Here is a 23,363-nt window from a genome sequence, read left to right as displayed (position 1 = left end):
GATCTTTAACTGCTAAGGATGTAAAAAGGTTGGAAAAAAAGTCATGCCAATTACATTGACCCGAGACATGAGAAAAAAAACCCCATCAAGGAAGGCCGAGCCACCGATTTTCACTTCGTTATGTTTTTTATGCTCCCCAAACAAGACCCAAGGATGGGAAGTAGAACGTAAAAATAAATAACAAGATACTCCAAAATTTCCCCATTGAGACCAAGACCGAATTAAAGCTCATGAATCGGATTTGCTCTCCAGCCAAGCAATCAAAAGACTGCAAGTTTACATGAAAACCAAACTCGAAACATAGTAATGATATCAATAAAGAGCATATACTTTCTTAATGATAAAACATAAACACAAGATCAATGAACGGTAACCAAGAGAGGGTGTCTGTCCACCACCAACTTATAGTTTTACACCAGTAGTATCTTATATACTGCATGGTCCATTATAGAGATTGGCTGAGTATGAACTCTGTTATAAAATCTTCACTCATATTAACAATATTGTAAAAAAGGGTGGCAACAATTCGACTTGTGAACGCTTTGCTAACAAGGCTACACCAGCAAAACAAAACTTCAACAGCACAACCCAGCCACCAACTTCCAGATTGTAGAATTGATGCATTATTAACATGATTCACAAATAGAAATAATCTCACCACATTTACCAGACAAAATGTAAAACAAGTGATACCAAAAACTAATTGACCAGCAGTGACAAAATAATCCATGGAAATTTTAGGACGCGTTTAGTTAGGAGAAAATGTTTTTAAGTTTTCCATTTTTAGTTTTCTAGAAAATGAAAAGGTTTTTCATTTCTAAAAAACCCTAGAAAATTTTGAAAACGCGTTCAAAATAAAAGATAGAGTTTTCATTTTTTCATTTTAGAAAACTAGAAAACATGTTCAAATTCACTTGTTTTCTAATTTTAGGTTTAGAAAATAGAAAAGTGAAAACAAAAACTAAAAAAAACAGTTTTCTAATTTTAGTGCAAAAGTTGGAAAAGAGAATTTTCATTTTTTAAGAAAACTTTTTTAAAAAATTACAATTTAAACACGTTTCCTGTTTTCCATGTTTTTTTAGAAAATAAAAATGAAAAACAAGGGGGTTTTCTTGAATTAAACGCACCCTTAAAAACCAACTGAGCTTCAGAACATGAAGGATAAAATGTAGTTACTAAATAACAAAGAGTAGCACAAAAGCCTTTAGAAAACAAGATCCTTAATACATGTAATGTCTCATCTTACTGAAATGACAAACTACCAGATTCAGAAAACAAAATTCAACCTTCCATTCCAAACATACTTTAAGCTCATCAAAGCGACGGTCTCATTTCAATGGGATAAACCTTGAAGAGTGAGTAGCACCAATACCAGGTCTACCATGCTTGACTGGCTTGTATGAAAGTGAGAATTCGGCAAGGTAGTGACCAATCATCTCAGGCTTGATTTCGACCTGGTTGAAAATCTTTCCGCTGTAGATACCGACAACGCTACCAATCATCTCTGGGACGATGATCATGTTCCTCAAATGGGTTTTCACAACCTCTGGTTTCTCACCAGCTGGTGCCTCACGTTTCTGTCAACAAGTAATATTCATAAATCAATAAGAGCAATGATATAAAGTAACCAACAAAACAAAAAGAAAAACCCAAAACACGAGTTTGGCCTTCAAAGCTAATCAGATAGAAAATAAACAGAATCAGATCCAACAAAACAAAATGCAAAAGGTAGAATTAAGCAAACAACCATTAATTTAGAAATTGTCTTGTCAATGCTAATCCTAAACTGGATTGTATAAATATAATTTGTAGCAGACTAGTAATGCCTTCAAACTAAACTATTAACCCACACATTGACGACTACATTTAAAAAAGTTTAACTAACCCAGATTTCAATGTATACGATGGCTACCTGTTTAGACAGTAAATATGCAAATTGCAAAAAGAGACGAAATAACAACAAATCGCCTCCAATGGTAAAGATTCCTTGATTGCCTAGTCAATTAACACATCAGAATATCATATCCTTATAAATCTCTGAAATCCTTTAATTTAACCCCAAACCATACAAACAACCTTAAATATCTTACAATAATGTACTCTACAACTTTGGACATGCTACAAAACATATCTTTGTTTAAGAACAAGTTCCTATAAACACCACAACTTTGGACAAACTACAATGAGAACATACGAACATTCTCTCAAACTAAAATGTAAATATTATCATAACCATCAAAATTACCCTATCAAGGCACTTCAACAGACAAAAACAGCAGCAGTATTTTACAAATCAGTTAAAAACAACTCATAAATACAACATAAAGCTACTCAAAATCACAACTGTTTTTAATAAACGTATATCACAGTTCATATACAATCCAAATTTTCATTGTCAATCATACTTTAAAAGATATAACTCCTAAATTATACATTTTGTTAAATTACAAATATACAATCTCCACACACATATATACATATATATATATATAACAAACTTATTACACTAAAATGGTTTGATAAAAGAAAACATACAGCTTTGCGAAGCTTCTTAATCAAAGCCATTGGCTTTCTCTTCAAACCCCTCTGAAACCTGGAAAAACATATTCATTTTAAAACAATTTAGTGAAAACATATACATATATTATATATACATATAAATATATATATATATACACCTTCTTCTGGCACGGGCAGTGAAGAGCTTGACAAGGTCATCAGTAGACATATCAAGCAAAGCATCCAAATCAACACCTCTGAAACTGAACTTCTTAAACGTCCTCTTCTTTGGTGCTGCTGCGTCATGCACTGCCACATCAACATCTTGAACTTCCGCCTATAGATATACAATTATATAAATACATACAGATTTAATTATATTTTATATCGATTTGAAAATAAGTAGTAATTGGGAAATGAAATATGAACGGATAATCACCATTGTCAAATTGAGGATCTGCTGCGGCAAGTGTGGCTCCGGTAGTATGGGCGGCTAGGGTTAGGATGTGAGAATGATAAATGGAGTGTGGGTAGTGTTTATATAATTTATAGGGTTAGGGTTTGGGCCTTGTTTTTAGTTTTTCAATAGACGGGGCCTAATTAGTCTACAGCTATGGGCTGCGTAACTGTTAACTTTCAATATTCGCTGGATGACTCAACGCTCGAATAATGGGCTATGCTAGAGACGCACACAAAAACCGGGCCGGAAACACCGAAACTGAACCCTTCCGGGGTCTTAAATCCCGGTGATTTGAAACCGCTTTCGGGTTTCAAAATCGGGTGGATATCAGGTTCAAACCAGGTTAGGTTCGGTTTTAAACAAAAAGAGGTAAAAATCGGTATAAAACCTGTTCAATTCTGACCAAAAACACAAGCTTAACCCAGTTATAGTTTTGTCAAACACAGTTTCTAGTTTAATTGACCAAACCCAGTTCGGGCCGAGTGGGGCAAAAAACCCGACTTTTGTGCACGATTGTTATACTAACTAGCTTGTATCTATTTTGACAAATAAATACAGAAAAACATGTTATAATTGAGTTAATATAATAATCAACAAGAATATACATCTTGTTAATCACTATAAACATGGTTGAGATGGTGAAGACAAAGGTTAGGAAACGATTAGGGAATGCCATGTTTACCGCACAAAATAGGTCAAAAAATACTCAAGAAAAATGTTAAGAATTGATCATGAAGATATCCTGGATAAGTCATGTCACAAACATCTTTGTCAAATACTCGTCCTCTTAGCATAACTTAAACATGGGAAACCTCCATGGTTACCACTTTAGCTTGTGACGGCTTATGCGTCATATATACTTCTCCACCTTTAGCGACATGCCTTTAACTTTTATATCACGATAATTTTGACATTTGTTTGATGGTTCTATGTTTCGTCATTTATTCAAGGAATGATAAACATGAGATCGTATCATCCGTCTCATATTAAATGTCTAATTTTTGACTTGTTTATCATAATATATATGGTAGTTTTTTGAACAGAAATATGATAGTGATATAACTTTTTTTCTTGTTGCTAATCATGTGACTACATGATATGATTAGCAATAGTGAAAAAATGTATGAAGTAGAAGTATCACTATCAATGTCATTTTTTATGGATTATTGTTGAATATTTTAATTCATACAAATAATATGATCCTTTGTGAAATTTATGCGAAGCTATCTCATATTGTAGTTAGCATTTTTATTTTAAACTGGTAGCTTAAACTTTATTTAAACAAACATGTGCTAGATGAAAATTTTTGATTTAACATAACATAAAATGAAAAATATTCAACACTCGTAATGGAATATACAACTAATTAATTAAAAGATATTTAATTAGATAATTTCGTTATTAGCAATGGCATCGATCATACATGTCAAAAATGGCTTGAACAGTGGCATATTGTCATATTAAAAGCGTGAAAAACATCAATTACTAAAATATAATGGTGTAAGAATAAAAAAAATTGTTTGAGGTGTATGACCAAAAAATGATATATAGATCACCTCGTTTAATATATATGATACGAGCATAGTGCTCGCGCTTTGCGGCGGTTAGAAAGCGAGGGCAACATAAAAGGGAGACGGTGGAGAAATAGGGCGGCGCGGAGGGTGATAGAAGGTTGATAAGAGCGTGTAATGATTAGAAATAATGGGTAAAAAAAAGTATATAAGAGTTTTATGTATAAGTAAGGGTGTAAGGGTATCATGGGAATACTGAAAAAAATGCTTAATTTCCTAAAATAGATGTTCAATATGTTTTATAAGGGAATATAAAAAAGTAAAGATTTTAAAATGAGAGATGTTCTTAATGACTTCGCGATAAGTACAAGAAATGAGTTGGGTTCTCGTCTCGTGGGTATACAATTTCACGATTAGCACTCAATACTCAATTACACAATTTCAATATTCAAGACATACACAAATCCTCCTCGAAAAATTACAGGTGAATTTAGTCCTTGACGTTACGAGAATGTGTTATGACTTTGAGTTTTCGATTCTCTCAATCGCAAGTTTTAACTCACGTTGACGGTCAATTCGTTCCGGCTTCAAGACAAGTTGTTTCCATACCGAGTCAGAATCTGTTAACATTTTGGTGTCTGCATAAAGCTCATAAATGGAATCCGCTTCATCATTGATTTCACTTAACGCTTCCAAACATTTAATCTGATCTCGATCGACCAATAGATTACTACTGCCATCTTTCCAACCGATCAACTATAGTTTTAAAAAAAAAAAAAAAAAAAAATGTAAAAACTAACAAGTTTATACCAAATACAAATTATGATAAAGGAATATATGAAGGTCTTACAGTGGGAGGGACTCCAATGCCATTGGTACAATAGAGCTTTGCCTTGTCCACAAGGTGGCAATACTTTGGAAATGCAATTGCAAATCTCTTGTGTGATTTCAACTGTGAATTTACCCTCACTGCCCTTTTTACTGCTATTGCCCTCCTGCATCAGTAAAAATAAAACTGTTACTATTCTTGTCTATTGCTATGTGTTTCTGTAAGTCCCTATTATATACTTTGAAAAGTTCAACTTAATTGGAACCTGTCTAGTTAAAATTGCAAAAGGCTTAAGATAATTACCTAATTCCTCTTGTAACAGCAAGAAAAGGATCACAAACAACACCAACCAGCTCAATTTTGTAAGGTTTCTTCACTTTAAATTCTTCTCCTTCGTCTTCAACTTTTTCCCAATAATTTTCAATGATTGTTCCATCTTCGGAGACCTTATAGCCAACACCCATGCGATAACGATGTTTATGGATGTTTCTTGCCATGGTGATTGTTTGTCTTACAAATGGTTCCCATGACAGTGTTCCATCCATGATCACATCTCTTCCATCGTTCAAAGCTGTTACTAATAGAGACGAAGCAGCATCCGTGGATGTTTGATGCACCTATATGAATATGTTCCGTTCATAAAGGGGTTACTATTAAGCAGATACGATACACATCCAAATACTAAAATGGGACTAATTGCTGGAGGGTCAAGTAGTCAAACCATGAAACCATATAGGCAACAGGGGAGAAAGAGAGTTATACCAGTTCAGCAGTTTGAAGCATGTCATTGTGATGACCTTTTGAGCTAAGGGCTTGATATATCACATCTGTCTCCTTGAAAGCGTCCGCCTCCACTACCACTGCGTCTGCTGCTGCGTCCGACCAAAATGCTCTGCAATTTCATCACACTTTATCACAATGTACCACAATGAAGGTGGTATGTCAATGACCAAATCTCAATAGCAGATCTAGACTATTCTCTAGACATTATTTCAAAAACTGATAATACTAGGAAATGTATGCCAGTAAAACCATTTTAAGGATATAAAGTGGGCTAACGTTTTACTCATAAATTATCAAAGTAGGTCTGCCCAAAAAACTTGGATTCCCAAAATGGAACTTTAAGGCTAAATTAGCTATCATAATTGAGAAGAGTGACTAAAGCATACTCTTTAAGGATTTCTTTAAGAACAGTGCTCTTGCCAGCACCCATACCGCCACCCATGAAAAGGAGCACCGGGCTTCTATCGGAATGAGCCACCGCCCCCATAACCTCAGTGAAAGCATCACTGCCGTTGCCATCGCTTCTTTTTGGGGTCCCGATCACTTTCATTTCCTCCACCATTGTTGAGAATGCCCTTGTCACCTTTAAGTCCTTTGTCACTCTATCAAATCTTTGCTTTCTACATTATAACATAACCAATCATATCATACATGTTACTAGAGAAATTTGAATATTTGTTTCATTCCCGTATTTTATAAACGACACATAAGTAACCTTTATATATTAATTTAGCATTTCGCTTAGTATTAACATGTAAATAAAGTTTTCATTCCTAATAAGCAATGAATTAACTACCAATAACCAAAGAATTGATATGTTTGTTTGAGTTTAAAAAATCAACTTCACTGGTATTAAATTTTTTTTGAAAGGCACTTCACTGGTATTAAATAAATGGAATTCCTAATCAACTTCACTGATATGTAAAGTTATCTATACTATTATATAAAAGAAATAACACTCTCTCTCATCAAATGTTGAAATGTAACCATGCGAATGTACGAAAGTGCCCTTTTTTATTTCAATTCAAATGCATTCCTATTTAAACTATTTTCACATTCTCACTTCATTGAATGTCCACTTATATTGTTAATACATGTAGTTTTTTTTGTTAATGTGGACTGATATTGAAGCTACGGTATCATTATGGTAGCTCGCTTAATTAATTATACTGTTTTTGATAATCACGACATCGAATGCATTGTCAATGGTATCCGCTGCAACGCGCGGGTACCATGCTATAATTAATAAACATCACCTAATTAATAAAGTTAAAACTTTTCAACTTTTAGCATGTCTCGAAAGTGTTATACACTTGTAACAAGTGTCTGCCAGAGTGAGAAATATCCTTTTTCTAGATGTAAAAATAACATGACAACGTACATATTAAGATAACACAATTCACAAAATACAATAGTACAAGTAGCTTAGTATACTAGTTTGTAATTAAAAATAATTTATTTTAAAATTCCCGTTTAATGAGAACCGGACCAAATTATTGAATTCCAATGATGGAAATTCCCCCCTCCAGAGCCACCTTAGTATGTCACTTTTGGTATTGTTTTTTAGATAATCAGGATAAATCAGATATTTCAGATATAGTTATTTTGTTGGCAATAATAAAAGATGTAAATTTTCAGTTATTTCTTTTGAAATAATCACTGATGAAATGAAATGTACAATATCAACGTGTGATCCTGTTATTTGTAAATCTAGCATTTCTTATCATATTAGCATGTACTTGAGATTTGTACTTCTTTGACCATCCCAACCTTCAACATGGTTTCGCTCTTGATTTGTTACGTACGTAATTAGTTTCTTTTTGAAAGGTAGTTAAGTTATTTGTCAACCATAGCTAATTACTTTTGATTATAATTACTCGTATTTAAAAATATGTAAGACTCGTCCAAAAACAGGGGCGGAACCACATTGAAGTTAGGGGTAGCCGGGGGTACGGGTCCGCTAAATTCATGTAGTACAAATTTTTCGAAAAATAATGTATTTTTTATTGGTGCTACGGATCAAATTAATATGGGATACCGGTCAATGTGACCAACTTTAAACTTTTGAAACATTTTTCTATCAATAAAATTTATAAAAATGTATCTATATAACTAAATGATAAATAAAAACTACTACAAATGCCAAAAAAATTCTTAAAAATCCATTATAAATAGTCAAAAGTTATTAAAAAACGCTAAAAGACGTAACAATTTAGTCGTTACCATTATTATCTTTACTTAAATGCTGATACAAAACTAGTGGGAAAAAAATTGTGCTACCGATCACTTTTGCACTGTACAAAAACATTCTTTACAAGTAAATATGTTAGAGATTAGATATACCAACCATTTCGTTTTAAGAAAAAGTCATGTGTATTTGGATGATTCATGGCCAACTTGTTGAATTGTATATGCATCATGAAAGGTAGCCTCACTCAACCCGGCCACTACCTTTTTAATATTAATATAAATTTAAAACTATTATCATTAGTTATGTTAGTATGTTATCCTTTTCTCAATGTTAATAATAATAAATAAATAACACTCTTCTAGATAACTACTCGTATATATTTGGGATAAAAGGCATGGGAATGTAATCATCTATGACTAAAAGGTTATGTAATGTACCCATCTACTCGACTTATTATCTAGTATAATCAACTTAGTTTTTAGTTTATGTAATGTAAGTAATCGGCTAATAAACAATTTACAGGTTACCACTTTTCATTCTATTTTTTTTTTATTAAAAAAATTGTCATATTTTAGTGTTTTAGATTCTGATTACAAGTCAAATGATCAATTCCATATTTGGACCTCATCTTCTGCTGGCTGAATTCAAAAAGAAACACTTGATTTCTTCAAGAATAAAAATACTAACACACCCCTGGGTTTTAAATTCCACTTGTTGTCTATTGCATTTATCTTTCAAACAAATTGGATATTATCCCCTGCAGCAAGTGTTGTGCAGCAAGTGTTGTGACAACGATTGATGATTTTTCTAAGCCTTGTATCTTGCACAGGACAAAACTTCCGTGCCTTATGAACCCGTCTACAGCGAATGTGAAGCAAGGTGACGATGTCCAATTTCCCTGATCTCCAATTTTTCAGGCGAATTACCATTTTTTCTGGTGAACTTTATTTTCAACATCTTTTGGCTAGGGTTTGTGCGGGATCAATTTTTGAGTCGATTGGTGGCTGGTACTTTCAAGTCTTAATTCAAAGAAACAACAAAGTTATCGCGATTTTAATTTTTCCGGCGAATCACCATTTTTTCCCGGCAAGTGTTGGATTCAAAAACTTTTGGTCAAAGATTGTGCGGGATCAACTTTTGAGTTGATTGGTGGTAGTTTCAAGTCTTAATTCAAAGAAACAACAAATTTATCGTGATTTTAAGTTTTCCGGCGATTTTAGTGAGGAGGAGGATGATGATGATGATAGTATGATATGATATAGATACAGATACATTACATATAACCGGATGAAAACCTTTTGTAGTCGGTTGCTTACATTACATAACCCAAAAAACAAAATTGGTTACACTAGATAGCAAGTCGAGTAGATGGGTTACATTATATAGCCTTTATACCTATATATTTCAAGTACCATTTAACTATTACGAGAGCCAGGGACATGTGTTCATTCGTCCTTCAATTTTCAATTTTTTATTTCACCTCTAGTGTGTTCTAATTAAACGACCTACATATTTTGATTAATAAAAGACCATAAACAAATTAAATTAATAATGAAAGTCACCTTGTAGCTGTCAAGACCATGTTTTTAAGCCTTCTCTCATCAGATCCAACGCTAAGCACCTTCATAGTAATTATACCAAAATTCAGATCAAACCATATATCTACCTTAATAAAAGACGTACCATAACTTATCTAACGTGACCATATAGACTTTTAAATAGAGCACCATTCAAACTTTTGATATAATAATATCTGTTACATAATATTATTAAATGTCTTAACCTAATTCCATCTTTCATTGGTTGACATTCGAGCCAAAGAGCAATTTATTACTCGAAATATAACAAGCTAGGTTGAAAAGGTTTTAGGCATTAACACGTACAAAAAGAGCATAGTATATTCAATTACATAAAACTTGAATAGAAACGTCAAATGACACGTCATTAAAAAGTACTCGTATGTGTCGAATGTTACCTGGTTGATCATAAGAGAAGCTTGGCTCCAATGAAATGCCAAGTAACCAAGAATGCAGCTTTCGAGCTCGTCGACGAGCTTGGCGCAAAGTGATTGATCAACTTCTTCTTCGTTTGAAAAATACACATACATGGCATCTTCGAACCCTTTTGAATTTCTTACATAATCGGATGCAAGTTTGCTTAATTCTGGACATTCATTTCCATCTTTAAATCCAAGTTGCCTAGCTGATCAAATTGACGACATATACATAATTTCTTAGTTTAATTATACTATACGTTGATACTTGATAAAATACTTATATATAAACCCCTGTCAAATTCTGATTTATCATTTATCTATTACTCTTGACATCATATAAATATTTTTCTTTACATTTTAAAAAGTTTCGATTAATACGCAAAAAAAAAAATTTTTTAAAAGTTAATATATCTATTTTAGTCTACTGTAACAATATATTGGTAAAGCATGTATCCCGGCCAATAATGTAAGAAACCAAACCCAACGTACAAAACTTAATACTGTAATTACACAAGGGGTAAAACTTGTAAAGTGAAGAAGTACTTTTTCTCGATAAGTATACCTTATCTTCGACAAGATACAAATAAAAGAACATACAAGTTTAAATACACAACGTACAAGTTCTGATATACAGTGTATCACTGTATTGATAAGGACACCCCCGGGGATCAGAGACCTAGCATACGATTTAAGTACAGCAAATATGTTATTTTAAGTTATGTATAAAACTTATTTATAAAATATCTTTTATTATTTATGAAACTAGAATACGATTTTTAAAAACATATCTTAAAACTTACGTAAAACTTAACTTTACATAACAGATGAATTTATTTTTTAACATATTTAAAAGATTAATATTCTTAAACAATGTCTAAAAACACCTAACACGTACCATTATGCTTAACAGTTCTCTTTTAATTGATTTAATTTAAGGTAATGTTTGGTCTTCAAAATATTTAAGAATTTGATGGATTGAAATTGAAATTTTTATTTACGAGGGTAAGTATTCGCGCGTTGTGGCGGTGAGATGGTGGGGTGATACCTAGGTAATAAAGTATGATAGGTTATAGGAGTTGATATGTCATAGAGTATGATAGTCAAATGTCTTAGCCGTACGAGCTCCGCCCTCGGATTTAAAAATTTGTCGAAAGTATATCGAATGATATCTCTAATGAAAGAGCATGAAATTTTAAGAATACCGATACAATTTTTATAATTTATCGATGTACGGTTTTTGAGATAAAAGATTTTGAATAAATTTGAGGAATAAATGATTTATGGAGGAGAGAGAAAAAAGATGATTGGTTGAAATTTGAAGAGAGAGAAAAGGTATTATAGTTATTTTAGATAAATATAGAATAGATCAGAGGGGCATTTTAAGAAGTACTTAAAATCAATATTGAAAATTTCAAGTTCAATGTTGAAAATCTAGGAAAAATAATAGATTAATCTAACATGATAAAGATAATTAAACATTATCATTTCATCCAATCAAATTAATTACTATATATATTTTAGAGAATTGATCGAATACGTCGTTAATATATATAAAGTCCATGTACACACTGAAGATGTTAAACATGAAAAGTTACCAAAAATATATATAATCCGTAATTAGTTAAGTAGTAGTAGTAGTATCCGTACCAACATAATGAGAAAACCTTTCAAGTTTTCCAGCATGACCGGATCCGGTGAAATCAAACCGTGGAACAAGGATGTCATCATCCTTTGTTGTTTTTGATGAGTTTTTCCGGCGCCGGTGTGTAGCTGCGGCCCAGACGACCCCCGCCGTTGTTGCGGCAACGATGTGCGCCACCATAAGCTTGTTGTACCCATCTGCACGTACAAATTAAGATTATATGATGTCAGTTAGATATGTATGCATATATATTGATAAAAAGATAGCATTTAGAAAGGACCTCCTTGCATAACTGAGTCTCTGAAAAGGACAGTCGCCGGGAAGTGGTGATCGGAGAATGGTATTATTGACACTTGACAGAGTAATTTAAGAAGTTTATTGTATGAAGTAGAATTGTCTCATCAATATATTAATGAGAATAATATATATATATGTATATGTATATAGTATTTGTTAGTGGGAATTTTTTTATTATGAACGGTAGAGGGGATATTTAACTTGTGTTTTTAGGACACAGGGAGAATCGAATAATAAACGTAATAACATTCTTTTAGAAATATATATATATATGATATAGATAGATATAGATATTAAGGTTTTTCCCCCCTAAATTAAGAAGAATATTGTGAAATAGAAATAATTTTTCAATATAATTTATATGTTAACAGTGAAGAGAGCCTCATCCAATTTTGTGAGGTCATCTTTCAACAGTGATTCACCTAAAGGCTCATGCAGCGCGTCAAGCTATATTTTGGTTTTTTAATTAGTGATTCCAGTTTATTTTATTTTTTAGGCTTGTTTTTAAATAAACCAGATATTTAGTGTAGGCTGAGTAACAATTTTTATTTAATTTTTTGTAATTAAGGTTTGCTTTTAGATAAAGTGAGGGTTCTGTTTTTGGATAAATTGATAATCTTATATATATTTTTTCGTGTTGTCTGTTATAGTCAATTACAAGGTTGTTGGAAATATTTATTTTTACATTTTCTTTCCCTCATTTGATTTGTGACATTTTGTTATTATTATGATATTGTACTACAATTAACTATAAAGGTTGTAAATGTTATTTAATTTTCCGTTTAGTTATATTTAACAAACATATATAGAAAATCAAAAATATAATGTTTTATTCGCACGGTTAGATATTTTATATTGCACCACAAATGCGGTTTTAAAAACCTTAAAAAAATATGTATGTATAATTTTGTGTCTATACATACAAATCTACTCTTTAATATCAAAGTTGAAAGGTAAATTAACATAATTATTACCTATACTGAATAAAGTTTTATATTTCGGGTTATCTTAAAATGACATTTAACATGTTAATTTTTTTTATTGGAACATATCTCCGAAAAGTAACATATCTTTGCAAGAATAAGTTTTCCGCTCATGGAAGGAGGACTTCCGGAGAAAGATTGACAGCATGTTGAGTTGGTCACAACCCACTACCGTCAAGGGGTTGAGAGGCTTTTCTGGGCAGGCTATTACCGAAAGATTTGAAAAGGGTATGAGGTTATCAGCAAGTCACTGACCAATTTACTGAATAAAGATAGATTTACCTGGAATGAAGAAGCAGCAAGAGCTTTCAGTGAGCCAACATGACTTATTTAGTTATTTATTAGATCAAAGGCCCCTTCTCGGCTCTTGGTTCTGTCCCATGGCTTATTGACCCTCGGCTTCTCAGCATTTAGCCTCTTATTATCTTGGTGTTTGGGTCTCAACTTCTCCAAGAACTCTAAGCCGGTTGTTGGGTGGCGAGTAGCTAAGGCATGGATGTCAATACAACACAATAAAATATTATATTTTAATGTATTTTTATGAACCTGTCCTCTCAATAATTATTTTATGACTTCGACTACTTATAATAACTTGATTTTGAATGATTCAACAAAGAAAATAAATGTCATTTATTTCTTATCTGTATATACATTATCGTTAGCTTATTCAAATACTCGTGTTAAACAATGAGATATTCATGATCTCGTTTTTAATTCAATTACCGAGTATTAACGAATAATCACATATTCTTATGCAATATCTCAAAAATGTTTATAAATTTAGTAATGGTTAGTCCGTGGGTCGGTGGGTGAGCTATCGAATAGTCAAAGGGAGTCCCTAGCTAGGCCTAACGACTATGAATGTTCGTCAACTTCTTCATCTCTCCCTTCACATGGAAGGGGTTAAAAGTTTAACTTAAATGAACAAGAATTGTGAGCACAATAAATGCGATTATTTTGTGTTGTCTGACAGAAGAAAGCGATAATTGAGTGAAAATGAAAAAAAGCTCGTATTCGGGAAATACGAAGGTCTTTCTAAATGTATTCATGTATACTAGCTAGGGAGTATAAGATTAAGGTTCCAACTTAACTCTATATCATGTTGGACTAGTTTTGATTATTTACCCGGAATAAGATTAATACAATGGTGCATATAAATGAAGCACAAAAACGAATTACAAAACATCACATGTAAAACCCCGTGTAATTAAGTTTTGCAAGAAACAATTCATGGAATCGGTTCATAAGATCGGTGCATATAAATGCATGAATCACAAAACACTGTTCTTCTTAATGTACTTTTAAATGTTATCAAAGTGTCCAGATACTTCAGGAATCACAGAACAAACTATTCTTTCAAGTTTTACTTTTGTATCATCATAAATATATATTCAAAGGAAAGTTTTATGCTTTCATCTTCATATATGGATCCAATTAATGGGTTCTTCATTAGTTCATATAATGTTTCCGAAGATACCAGCGGTGGACCCAATGGTCTCCTTTAGCCACATTATCCAAAAATTTTAAAATGAACCAGGACCTATGGTTTGTGAACCTGATAGCCCTCGATCATGGATCCTCCCAGGTCATTTTCGGGCAGTTAGCCTATTTGTCGGGCTAACTCAAGGTGGTTTTCGATAAGTCCGGTCCATCAAAAGAACAATAAATGGCACAAACCCCCCTGGTTTAAAGCTGTGAAGTGTCAACTACAGCGATTTACGAATCCTCCACTATTCCATTAGTTGGGGACATTGGCTAAAAGAACAATGATGTGAAGATTTCCATAATCATGTCTCTCTATAGCATGTTATGTTACATCAGTAGCCGAAACACCAAGTCACTAACGTACCATAACCCATCTAACATTCCCATTCCCATTCCCATTTCATTAATATCAATTTACAAGCTAAAAAAAAATTCAATTTACAAGCTAATGAATAATAATTTTTTCCGTCTTCTCTAAATTCAAGCTTCTATAGTTAAATTTTTATAATCTTTATTATCCACCTATAATACTATATAAAGCTTAAATAACGTAGACTTACCTATGTCTTTGCAAGTTTCTTCAATACGCTTAAATCATGACGGACCCCACAAACACAGAACAAAAATATGCAGTTATGCACAATGGATGTGAATTCGAGTATTAAGCATGCCATCTGCCATCTGACTTCCCTGCGTAGATGAAACACAATAGCAAACAGAATGTACAAGTGCAACCCGATAGAAGAAAAATAAATCAAATCCGACTTTCTTTCCTTTTTTTAACAGGTAAATCTCACTTTCTAATTATCTAAAGTCAATCACTCTTTACAAAGTGTATAAGATACTTGCATTTTCATGTACTCGTCCAGATTTGCAAAAATGGTCGAGAAATCAATCGCTCTGTTAAGGAGGACAATCTATATTGTTACAAAGACAGAAACCGGTATCAAGTACAAATGAAAACAAAACACGGTGTCTGCATAAAACTTTTAAATGAAAGCAAAACACATTTTATATACGCTCGATGTCTACGCCAAATAAAAACAACGCTTAAACACATATTACAAAAACACATACCAAGGTAGATAACAAGGCATACTAAGGTCATATTCCAACTCTAAATAGTGTGCTAATTATATAGGGTTGAAAGTTATTAGTACACCGGAATGAAACAAACTATGACCAAAAAGTTATAGTGTGCACGAACTAACGTTTTTTCTTATTGTATGCATAAACTTAGTAAAAATGTTCAAATCATGCAATGTGTATACGTGGCAGCCTGTATGAGCCGCCACGTGAAGAAGAAAAAAATTTGAACAGGCCACGTGTATGGTTTTGATTGGTTGGTCACAAAAAGTTACATGATTTAAACTTTTTTATTAAGTTTATGCATACAATAAAAAAAAACGTTAGTTCGTGCACACTATAACTTTTTGGGCATAGTCAGTTGCATTTCGGCGCACTAAACCCTTATAAATTTTACATACTTGAAAGTCTTACTTCCTTTTCCGACCACGAGGCTTGTTTTCAAATGTATCCTTTGAAGTGCTCGTAACATTCGTCGCAGAGTCTTCCTCTGTGTCTTCATCTTCGGTATCACCATCGAAAGTCTCAGTTTTGTCAGTCGACTCTTCCTCGTCTTCTTGTGGTTTTGCAGTTGTTTCCTGATTTGACAGTTGGTCTCGGAGCTCTCTCAATTTTGCTTTCTTTGTGTTTAACACACCAAGAAACTGCAAGAATGAATATATCTTCACATAAAAGACGAGGATCATAATGTTCAATGAAAAACTTATCCTGTAGTACATCAAAACACAAACTTATGGAACTCTTAGCGTAAAAGCCTTAGGTTCTTTGAATTGTTTCAGCTGGTATTCAACTTTATACTAATTCTGAATTTTAATGGAATACCCATGGAAACTCTAACTTCCTTGTTATACATCTTCCTATGATGACTAATTTTAGTTAACCTAATGAGTGTCTTTGAAAGGGCTTTTCAATATATTTCACATATAATGAATTTTCAATAGCTACAAATGACATATTAGTAATTACTCCCTGAATGTGTTAGTACCTTTGAATAAATTGAGGTTTCAAACTCTGCCTTCTCATTCTGGAACTTCTCACTCTGCGCTAAACACTTCTGAGCTTCGGCTTTCAGTTTTTCATTTGACTTTGTTTTCATGACAACTTCCTCCTATGTTATTAAAAAGGAAATTATCAGCTTTCAAAGCAATAAAGCATCCAGAACTTAAGAATAAAAAGAAGGAAAGAACATTATCTTTTGTATGTATGTAGATCCCACTGGTGTCATGTTCTATGGCTTGGATGTTAAGTGTAATTTGTATTTTTTGGTTCTAGCATCCCGCTAGACACGCTAATATTATATATATATATATATATATAGTGAAGGGATCAAGTGAGAACCAACATATATGGTGAGAACCGTGAGAACCATTGAAAAATCATCTCTAAGGGCTTTGCCCTTAGCATTAAGGGATACGCCCGTACCGTAACAACCGTCACCATCTCTTGGATCGCCGCCCATCAAATCCATACCATTCCCATATGCGTTCGGTGACAACCCCTTTAGAACGGATGTAGGGCAACGCCCGTACCGTATCCATTCGTTTTCTTAACACGTAACACATGTTTTTTTTGTTTTTTTTTTTAAATTATTTTTTTTTGTAATGGGTTTTTGTTAAAAGAAAATAAAAAACAAAAAAAAGTTTCAAAAAATGAAAAATTAAAATTAAAAAAATAAAAAACCACACAAAAAAGGAGAAAAGATGAGGAAAACCAATGGTTCTCACGGTTCTCACCATATATGTTGGTTCTCACGGTTCTCACCATATATGTTGGTTCTCACGGTTCTCACCATATATGTTGGTTCTGACGTTAACCCTACCCTATATATATATATATATATATATATAACTCTGTTGGCCGTTCAAAATAAAAAAATAAAAAAAGAAGTAAAGAACATTAGTAATAACAAGTTGCTAACAAGTCACAACAACAATATCATGTAACAAATACGATAAGAAGTTACTAGATTAGAGACTTCTTTCTGAAAGGCGAAGACATGCATGCTATGATCACCTATAATCGAATTGTCTCAAGTGAGACCAGAACCCACAACCTTTTGGCTGTGATGGGTCACCCTACTACCGTTTGACCAAAAGCCCTTTGAGCTTTGACTGGTAAAATGGAGATTTGAACACAATTCATACACAAAAAAGTAACACACGAATAGTAAACAACTTCTTTTGGGTAGAAGAGGGTGATACTTTTGGTACTTTTTTAATAGATCACGAAATTTAGAGTTTTGTAAGAACTTTAAATTTTTTGTGGTGATTCACTGCAGGAAAAAAAAATCTCCAAAACCTGAAATATCTTACACTTAAGCGTATGTTAGCATCCATTAAGAAGTCCAAGATTCCTGAAGTTATCTTCTTACTATTTTCAGCTGGTTTAAACTTCCATCGCCACTCTAGCTTCATACCTTCTTTCTCGAATGTCCATGATAGCTGCAAAGATTTAGGCACTGTAAAAACTTCAAACAAGAGCTACGGAAATCGACTTGGCTCAACCCTTTTGCATACAAAATAATCAAACGGGCAAACCAATAGCGTTAAGTCTACGATTATCCAAAGGGGGCAACTTTCAAAAAAAGAAAAAAACAATCAACATAACAATTCGAATTTCCTAACCAGGGAACGCAAAATAGAGTTGAACAAAAGAGTGAGAATTTCCTTTTCGAGGCATTAGATGTTGGCTCATTGAATTGGTAAATTTCGGTTAATAAGTTAGCTTTGTGCTCCATTTTTCAAACTAAAATTGAACTTATAATCCTTTGTTTGTTGACAGGCTTATACATTCTTGTTATTATCAATTGTCAAGATTTTATAACGAATTGAGAGAAAATATTCTAAACTTTAACTCAAAAAAGAAAGAAAGCCTACTCTTTTAAAATCAGCACCAGCATCAGTAAAGGCGTAAAGGGAACCGGGCTGTTGAAACCCTAAATAGCGTTCAGACATATCAATGTATTCGGATACGGATTGGTCCCAATTAGAGGCTCTTTCCTTAACCTCATCTTCTGATGCTGCATTAATCAATCAATCAATATTTGTAAATGGTTTTAGAAATAACTTTAATTTATATACATATATAGAGTTATAGATATAGATGAGAATGAGAGTGTGATGATACGGACGGTTGCAAGTCCAGGCGTGTTGGGCATCGGTGATGGAGAGGCAAAAGCGGGATGGAAACCAGGTGCCTTTTATGAAGATTGGTTGGTCCTCCGGGTTATCGGAGATTTTGAGTTTTAAGCATGTGTGTTTTGGTGCCGCCTCCGCCATCGCCATCGCCGGTGATTTCAAAGTTTGTTTAAGTTGTGTGCTTTGGAAGGAGAATTAAACAAACATGCTTAATTTTATTTTTTTTTAAAGTTAAATTTCGCTGGAACATTCGTGTCGCGATTCGATAGCAGAAGGTCTAACATACGTTGTCGAAACTTCGTGTCGCTATTCGATAACAGAAGGTCTAGTATACGTTGTCTTAACCGGGTCCGCGCTAGAGAGCTCACTCACAGTAGAAATGCCTATTTCAAATACCCGATGGGGGAAAAACCCTCTACTAATCCGCCTGAAGGCACGACGATCAATAGGGGTAAACCCTGCCCCTCATACTTGAACATAGAAATACCCAAATCAAGCTCTCATAAAAGGATTTACTTATGTCCTCCCCAACGCTTTCAATATCTCATTGATAAGGAGATGATTAAACACATTGACTATGTTATAAATATTGTTTATTAACTATTATCAATAATCGATATTTGTGATATGAAAAATGTTAAACGCCTTAAAGAATATATATATATATATTTAATATATATCAAAATAAAAATTTATACAAGTACCTTCTATATCAAAAGTTAATTTTTTGGTAAGTAAACTATTTAATAAAAAAAACTCTAAACTTTTTTTTTTTTTTTTTGAATAGCAAATTTGGGCTTAGCGGCATGCCTCTTCATATACCTGACTCCAATTTGAAAAAACTCTAACACTGTATTCTCGAGTTTTTATTAAAAGAAAATAAAGGAAAAGATTGGATAAGGGAAGAAATGATAGAAAATAACATAAAAAATAGGCATTCTCGAGTGGAAAGAAAAGAAAAAAAAGTTGATAGTTGAATGTATTATTGAGTTAGAAGGGAAGGAAAAGAAAAGGTAAAAAGATACAATTTTACATTTATAGTCTTGTTAAAACCTTTATATAAGTTTGAGGGGTATAATAATAATTTAACCACTTTTCCTTCCAAATCTTGCCAAAAGTGGCAAGAAAGTTTTGGGATCAAAACACTCTATTTTTCCCTTTCTTTCCCTCCTCTTTCTTTTAAAACAAAAACTAATAATTTCTTACCTTTTCTTTTCTTATCTCCTCAAAATAAAACTCAAGAATGGAGCCTTAACTTAACATCAGCTTTTTCTCTCCTTTTTTTTTAGTTTACCACAAACAGCTTTCTAAATCCTACAAAGGACGGGTTATTAACATACTAGTTTTCTTATGTGCAATTATGGTAAAACTAAATTCAATTTCAATTCAGGATAAATAAAATATTGTACAAATGTAAGATTTATCCAAGTAATCACTTCATTATATTTATATGCAATTAAGAAAGGAGAAGTTATGAAATTAGTATGTATTACAACATCATTTGACAATGCTAGCATGAAAATCTTGCATCTACGGACTCTTTCCGTGCCTGATTTTCAACTTTCTATTCGGCTCCTTCTACAGATTTCTCAACCTTAATTTCTGAGAATACGTAATTAAAACAAGTAAGAAACATGTTACTTACTGGTACAATTAGTTTAGTCAAAATAGATATCCTTATAAACCTTAACTTAAACCAAAAACTAAAACTAACCTCTGCCTTGTATGCATTTGCATTTTTGACACTACTCTTGCCATCAACAGTCTCATCGTGTGATGATAAAGAAAATGAATCAAAACCAACAACTTTATCTACAACCTTCACATTATCCTCCGTATCAACAGTTTGATTCTGTTTAGTAAAAAAAAAAAAAAAAAGAGTAACGGCCAACAAAACCACGAAATTATGATTTATCAAATTCGACATCTTTAATCAGAACCAACCTACGATTGACCATTAGCAGTAGAATCATGGGATGTTTCTTTGGTCTCCTTTTTTGCCTTCCCTGGCTTAACTTTTGGTTGAGCAATATTCTTCTTGGTCTCTGATATAATCTCATTAGCATTTTGTTGATAAAACTGCTCTCTGGATGCCATTATAATTTCAATATGAAAACAATAGCAATAAGGTAAGATAATGGATGTCCAAAACAGTATTCGTTTAGAGCAAGTGATCAATGAAACAAACAAACCTTAGCTTTCTGAATGAATTTCCCAGTAAGTTCATCCTTCTTTTTAACCGTTGATGTCGAGATCACTGTTTCATTTCCAGATGAGATGAAAAACAAAATATTTGATAACGGAGTAAACAAAAGAATCTGTTCAAATGGGATTCCTTACATTTCTGAGTGGCCATTCCACTTTCCTTAGGATTTTTAGAAATCACAATAGCACTTGGTATGGCTGCAAGTAATCACATAAACAAAAGTCATGTAATACATTAATATGCATATTGCTCTTGATGATTATGAAAGATAAGAAGACACCAAATGTATTGTATACTAGTAAGTCTAACCCATTCCCAAGGCATGAAGCTCGACTTTGTTGTAACAAGTTATGTATTTCTGCCAACACTTACATTTTAAAAGAATGTCACTGGACAAATCTCAAGAGATATAATTAACTAGAAAGAACTTCAAGTGTAAGATTACATTCAAAAACATAAGTGCACGCGCAAGTTAATCAGTTTCTTCACACAATAAGGGCATGGCATAAACGAAAATACGTTAAATGTGAATCAATTTCTTTACAAGGGCATAAAATAAAACCCATTAAAATCATAGAGAAAACGTACACACGTTAATCAACTGCAATTCATGGCAACATCTAAAACCAATCAAGGAAAAAACTAAATCACCCATTACCAAAATAAGTTATCAATGACGTCAAGTATCTAAGCCACACACGGGTATTGGTGGCCCATCGGTAAGGTGTTTGACCTTGGGAGGATTCACCTGGGTTCGAGTCTTACTTCTCACATTTGTGAGGGAGGATTAATAAGGTTTTTTCGACAGTCATGATTTTCAGGCATACGTGTAATATAAGAGTAGAAATAGAATGCTGTTAAAAAAAAGTATTTAAGCCACACAAAAATCACACATTTCAACAGAACTATTAACATTTTCAGCATTATATAGACTGATATTGTGATACATAATATAGAAATTAAAACCAATTAGCAACATAAGAAAATTATCTGTAAGAAATCAGATCAAAAACAAATTAACAAGAATCCCTGCATATGTATGATCAGAAATCAGAAACACTCGGAAAATTTAACGTCAAACTATATTTTACAAAAAATTTCTTATAGAACAAGATAGACCCGGAAAATCGCACCTTAACCAGATTAATGTAAAAGTTTAGTGGCTTCTTGGTTCAAGAAACTTGAATTCTATAATTCTTCGTTGAAAATTTTGCATTACTAATACTACTACTTGCCTCATCCATGTCTATATTAAATTATTAACGGACCTTTTTTTATACTGTAACAACAAAAAGAGAAATGACTTTAGTTTGATGTGAGACTATGGGTATGTTTGGCAAAACTAACTAGAGCTAGGGGTTGGGGCTGAACTTAAAGGCTGGGGTTGAAATTAGGGGTTGGAGCTGGAGACTGGGTTGTAAAAATGAAGCCTCTAATTGTATAAAACTATTTGGCAAACAAGCTTCGAGATGTAGCTAAAAAATGTATAATTACATTAATAAACATATAATTTATTTTTATAGAAAAACATAAAAAAATTTATAAAACTTATACGTGATTGATGGAATTATGCTCAGTAAAAGAATATTACCGAATTTCACATATGTCATGGGCGTGGCATAATTGTGAATTCAATTAATTAAAAATCATTATCTATACTCCTTTATAATAATTATCTACCTCTCTATTTTTAGAAAGTACTAGAAAATGGTTAGATGGAAAAGTACTAAATTACCCTTAATAAATAATCATTATGGAAAAAATTTTATAAACTACCAAATTTGTCCTTAATGAATTAACTTACACTTTAAACCCTTATTTAAATAATAAATACTTTAAGCTCTTATATTCTAAAATATTCCACTATCACCTTTACATCAACCTACACCACCACTTGACACTGCCGCCATCAATATACAGTCACCTCTAGACCGTTGTCAATATACCCGTTCTAATCATAATTACTCTTTAATGAATTAACTTACACTTTAAACCCCTATTTAAATAATAAATACTCTAAGTTCTTATATTCTAAAATATTCTACTATCACATTTACATCAACCTACACCACCACTTGACACCGCCGCCATCAATATACCGTCACCGACACCACTAGACCGTCATTTCCACCATTGCCGCCGCATTGCGCGGGTATCATGCTAGTAGTAGTTAAGAGACATGGTAGTAAAGAGTTAAATCGATAACGATTGTGCTCATGAATAAAGAAAACCATTTCAATTCTATAAGGAAAATATTT

The 23,363-nt window shown here is 32.8% G+C and overlaps 3 protein-coding genes across 3 annotated transcripts; all 3 read right to left on the bottom strand.

Annotated features, from left to right (window-relative positions):
• Positions 1 to 1,180: 1,180 nt before the first annotated feature.
• On the bottom strand, positions 1,181 to 3,043 carry LOC122599619 (40S ribosomal protein S15-4-like). The gene is made up of 4 exons (XM_043772154.1): positions 2,939 to 3,043; positions 2,679 to 2,836; positions 2,536 to 2,593; positions 1,181 to 1,577 (listed from the first exon to the last, which is right to left on the bottom strand). The coding sequence occupies exons 1-4, from the start codon at positions 2,939 to 2,941 to the stop codon at positions 1,329 to 1,331; spliced, it is 468 nt and encodes a 155-aa protein (XP_043628089.1). The 5' UTR covers positions 2,942 to 3,043; the 3' UTR covers positions 1,181 to 1,328.
• Positions 3,044 to 4,796: 1,753 nt separating this feature from the next.
• On the bottom strand, positions 4,797 to 12,429 carry LOC122599418 (calmodulin calcium-dependent NAD kinase-like). Its single transcript, XM_043771926.1, has 9 exons — positions 12,192 to 12,429; positions 11,917 to 12,108; positions 10,249 to 10,475; positions 9,836 to 9,894; positions 6,469 to 6,702; positions 6,062 to 6,191; positions 5,603 to 5,916; positions 5,321 to 5,465; positions 4,797 to 5,226 (listed from the first exon to the last, which is right to left on the bottom strand). Exons 1-9 carry the CDS (start codon positions 12,199 to 12,201, stop codon positions 4,987 to 4,989), a joined length of 1,551 nt encoding a protein of 516 aa, XP_043627861.1. The 5' UTR covers positions 12,202 to 12,429; the 3' UTR covers positions 4,797 to 4,986.
• A 3,234-nt stretch (positions 12,430 to 15,663) lies between these two features.
• On the bottom strand, positions 15,664 to 19,077 carry LOC122599419 (DNA repair protein XRCC4). The gene is made up of 5 exons (XM_043771927.1): positions 18,893 to 19,077; positions 18,639 to 18,781; positions 18,075 to 18,203; positions 16,748 to 16,870; positions 15,664 to 16,406 (listed from the first exon to the last, which is right to left on the bottom strand). The coding sequence occupies exons 1-5, from the start codon at positions 19,044 to 19,046 to the stop codon at positions 16,173 to 16,175; spliced, it is 783 nt and encodes a 260-aa protein (XP_043627862.1). The 5' UTR covers positions 19,047 to 19,077; the 3' UTR covers positions 15,664 to 16,172.
• Between the last annotated feature and the right edge of the window lie 4,286 nt (positions 19,078 to 23,363).

This window comes from Erigeron canadensis, chromosome 5 (assembly GCF_010389155.1).
Source record: "Erigeron canadensis isolate Cc75 chromosome 5, C_canadensis_v1, whole genome shotgun sequence".
In the NCBI taxonomy this organism is placed as follows: domain Eukaryota; kingdom Viridiplantae; phylum Streptophyta; class Magnoliopsida; order Asterales; family Asteraceae; genus Erigeron; species Erigeron canadensis.
The sequence above is the reverse complement of the archived record's forward strand: the minus strand, read 5'-3'. Positions and strand labels throughout refer to the sequence as shown.

What these genes read in the sequence shown, in the direction of transcription:
- LOC122599418 (XM_043771926.1), bottom strand. An exon ending in ATGGTCTTGACAGCTACAAG is followed by an intron (nt 6,703 to 9,835) that starts GTGACTTTCATT and finishes GTTATAATGTAG; the next exon opens with AAAGCAAAGATTTGATAGAG. An exon ending in CTTAAAGAAATCCTTAAAGA is followed by an intron (nt 6,192 to 6,468) that starts GTATGCTTTAGT and finishes ATGAAATTGCAG; the next exon opens with AGCATTTTGGTCGGACGCAG.
- LOC122599619 (XM_043772154.1), bottom strand. An exon ending in ACTGCCCGTGCCAGAAGAAG is followed by an intron (nt 2,594 to 2,678) that starts GTGTATATATAT and finishes ATGTTTTTCCAG; the next exon opens with GTTTCAGAGGGGTTTGAAGA. An exon ending in TTAAGAAGCTTCGCAAAGCT is followed by an intron (nt 1,578 to 2,535) that starts GTATGTTTTCTT and finishes ACTTGTTGACAG; the next exon opens with AAACGTGAGGCACCAGCTGG.
- LOC122599419 (XM_043771927.1), bottom strand. Translation starts at nt 19,046, where the DNA reads ATGGCGATGGCGGAGGCGGCACCAAAACACACATGCTTAAAACTCAAA. An exon ending in ACACGCCTGGACTTGCAACC is followed by an intron (nt 18,782 to 18,892) that starts GTCCGTATCATC and finishes TGATTAATGCAG; the next exon opens with CATCAGAAGATGAGGTTAAG. An exon ending in CTGGTGCTGATTTTAAAAGA is followed by an intron (nt 18,204 to 18,638) that starts GTAGGCTTTCTT and finishes AAATCTTTGCAG; the next exon opens with CTATCATGGACATTCGAGAA.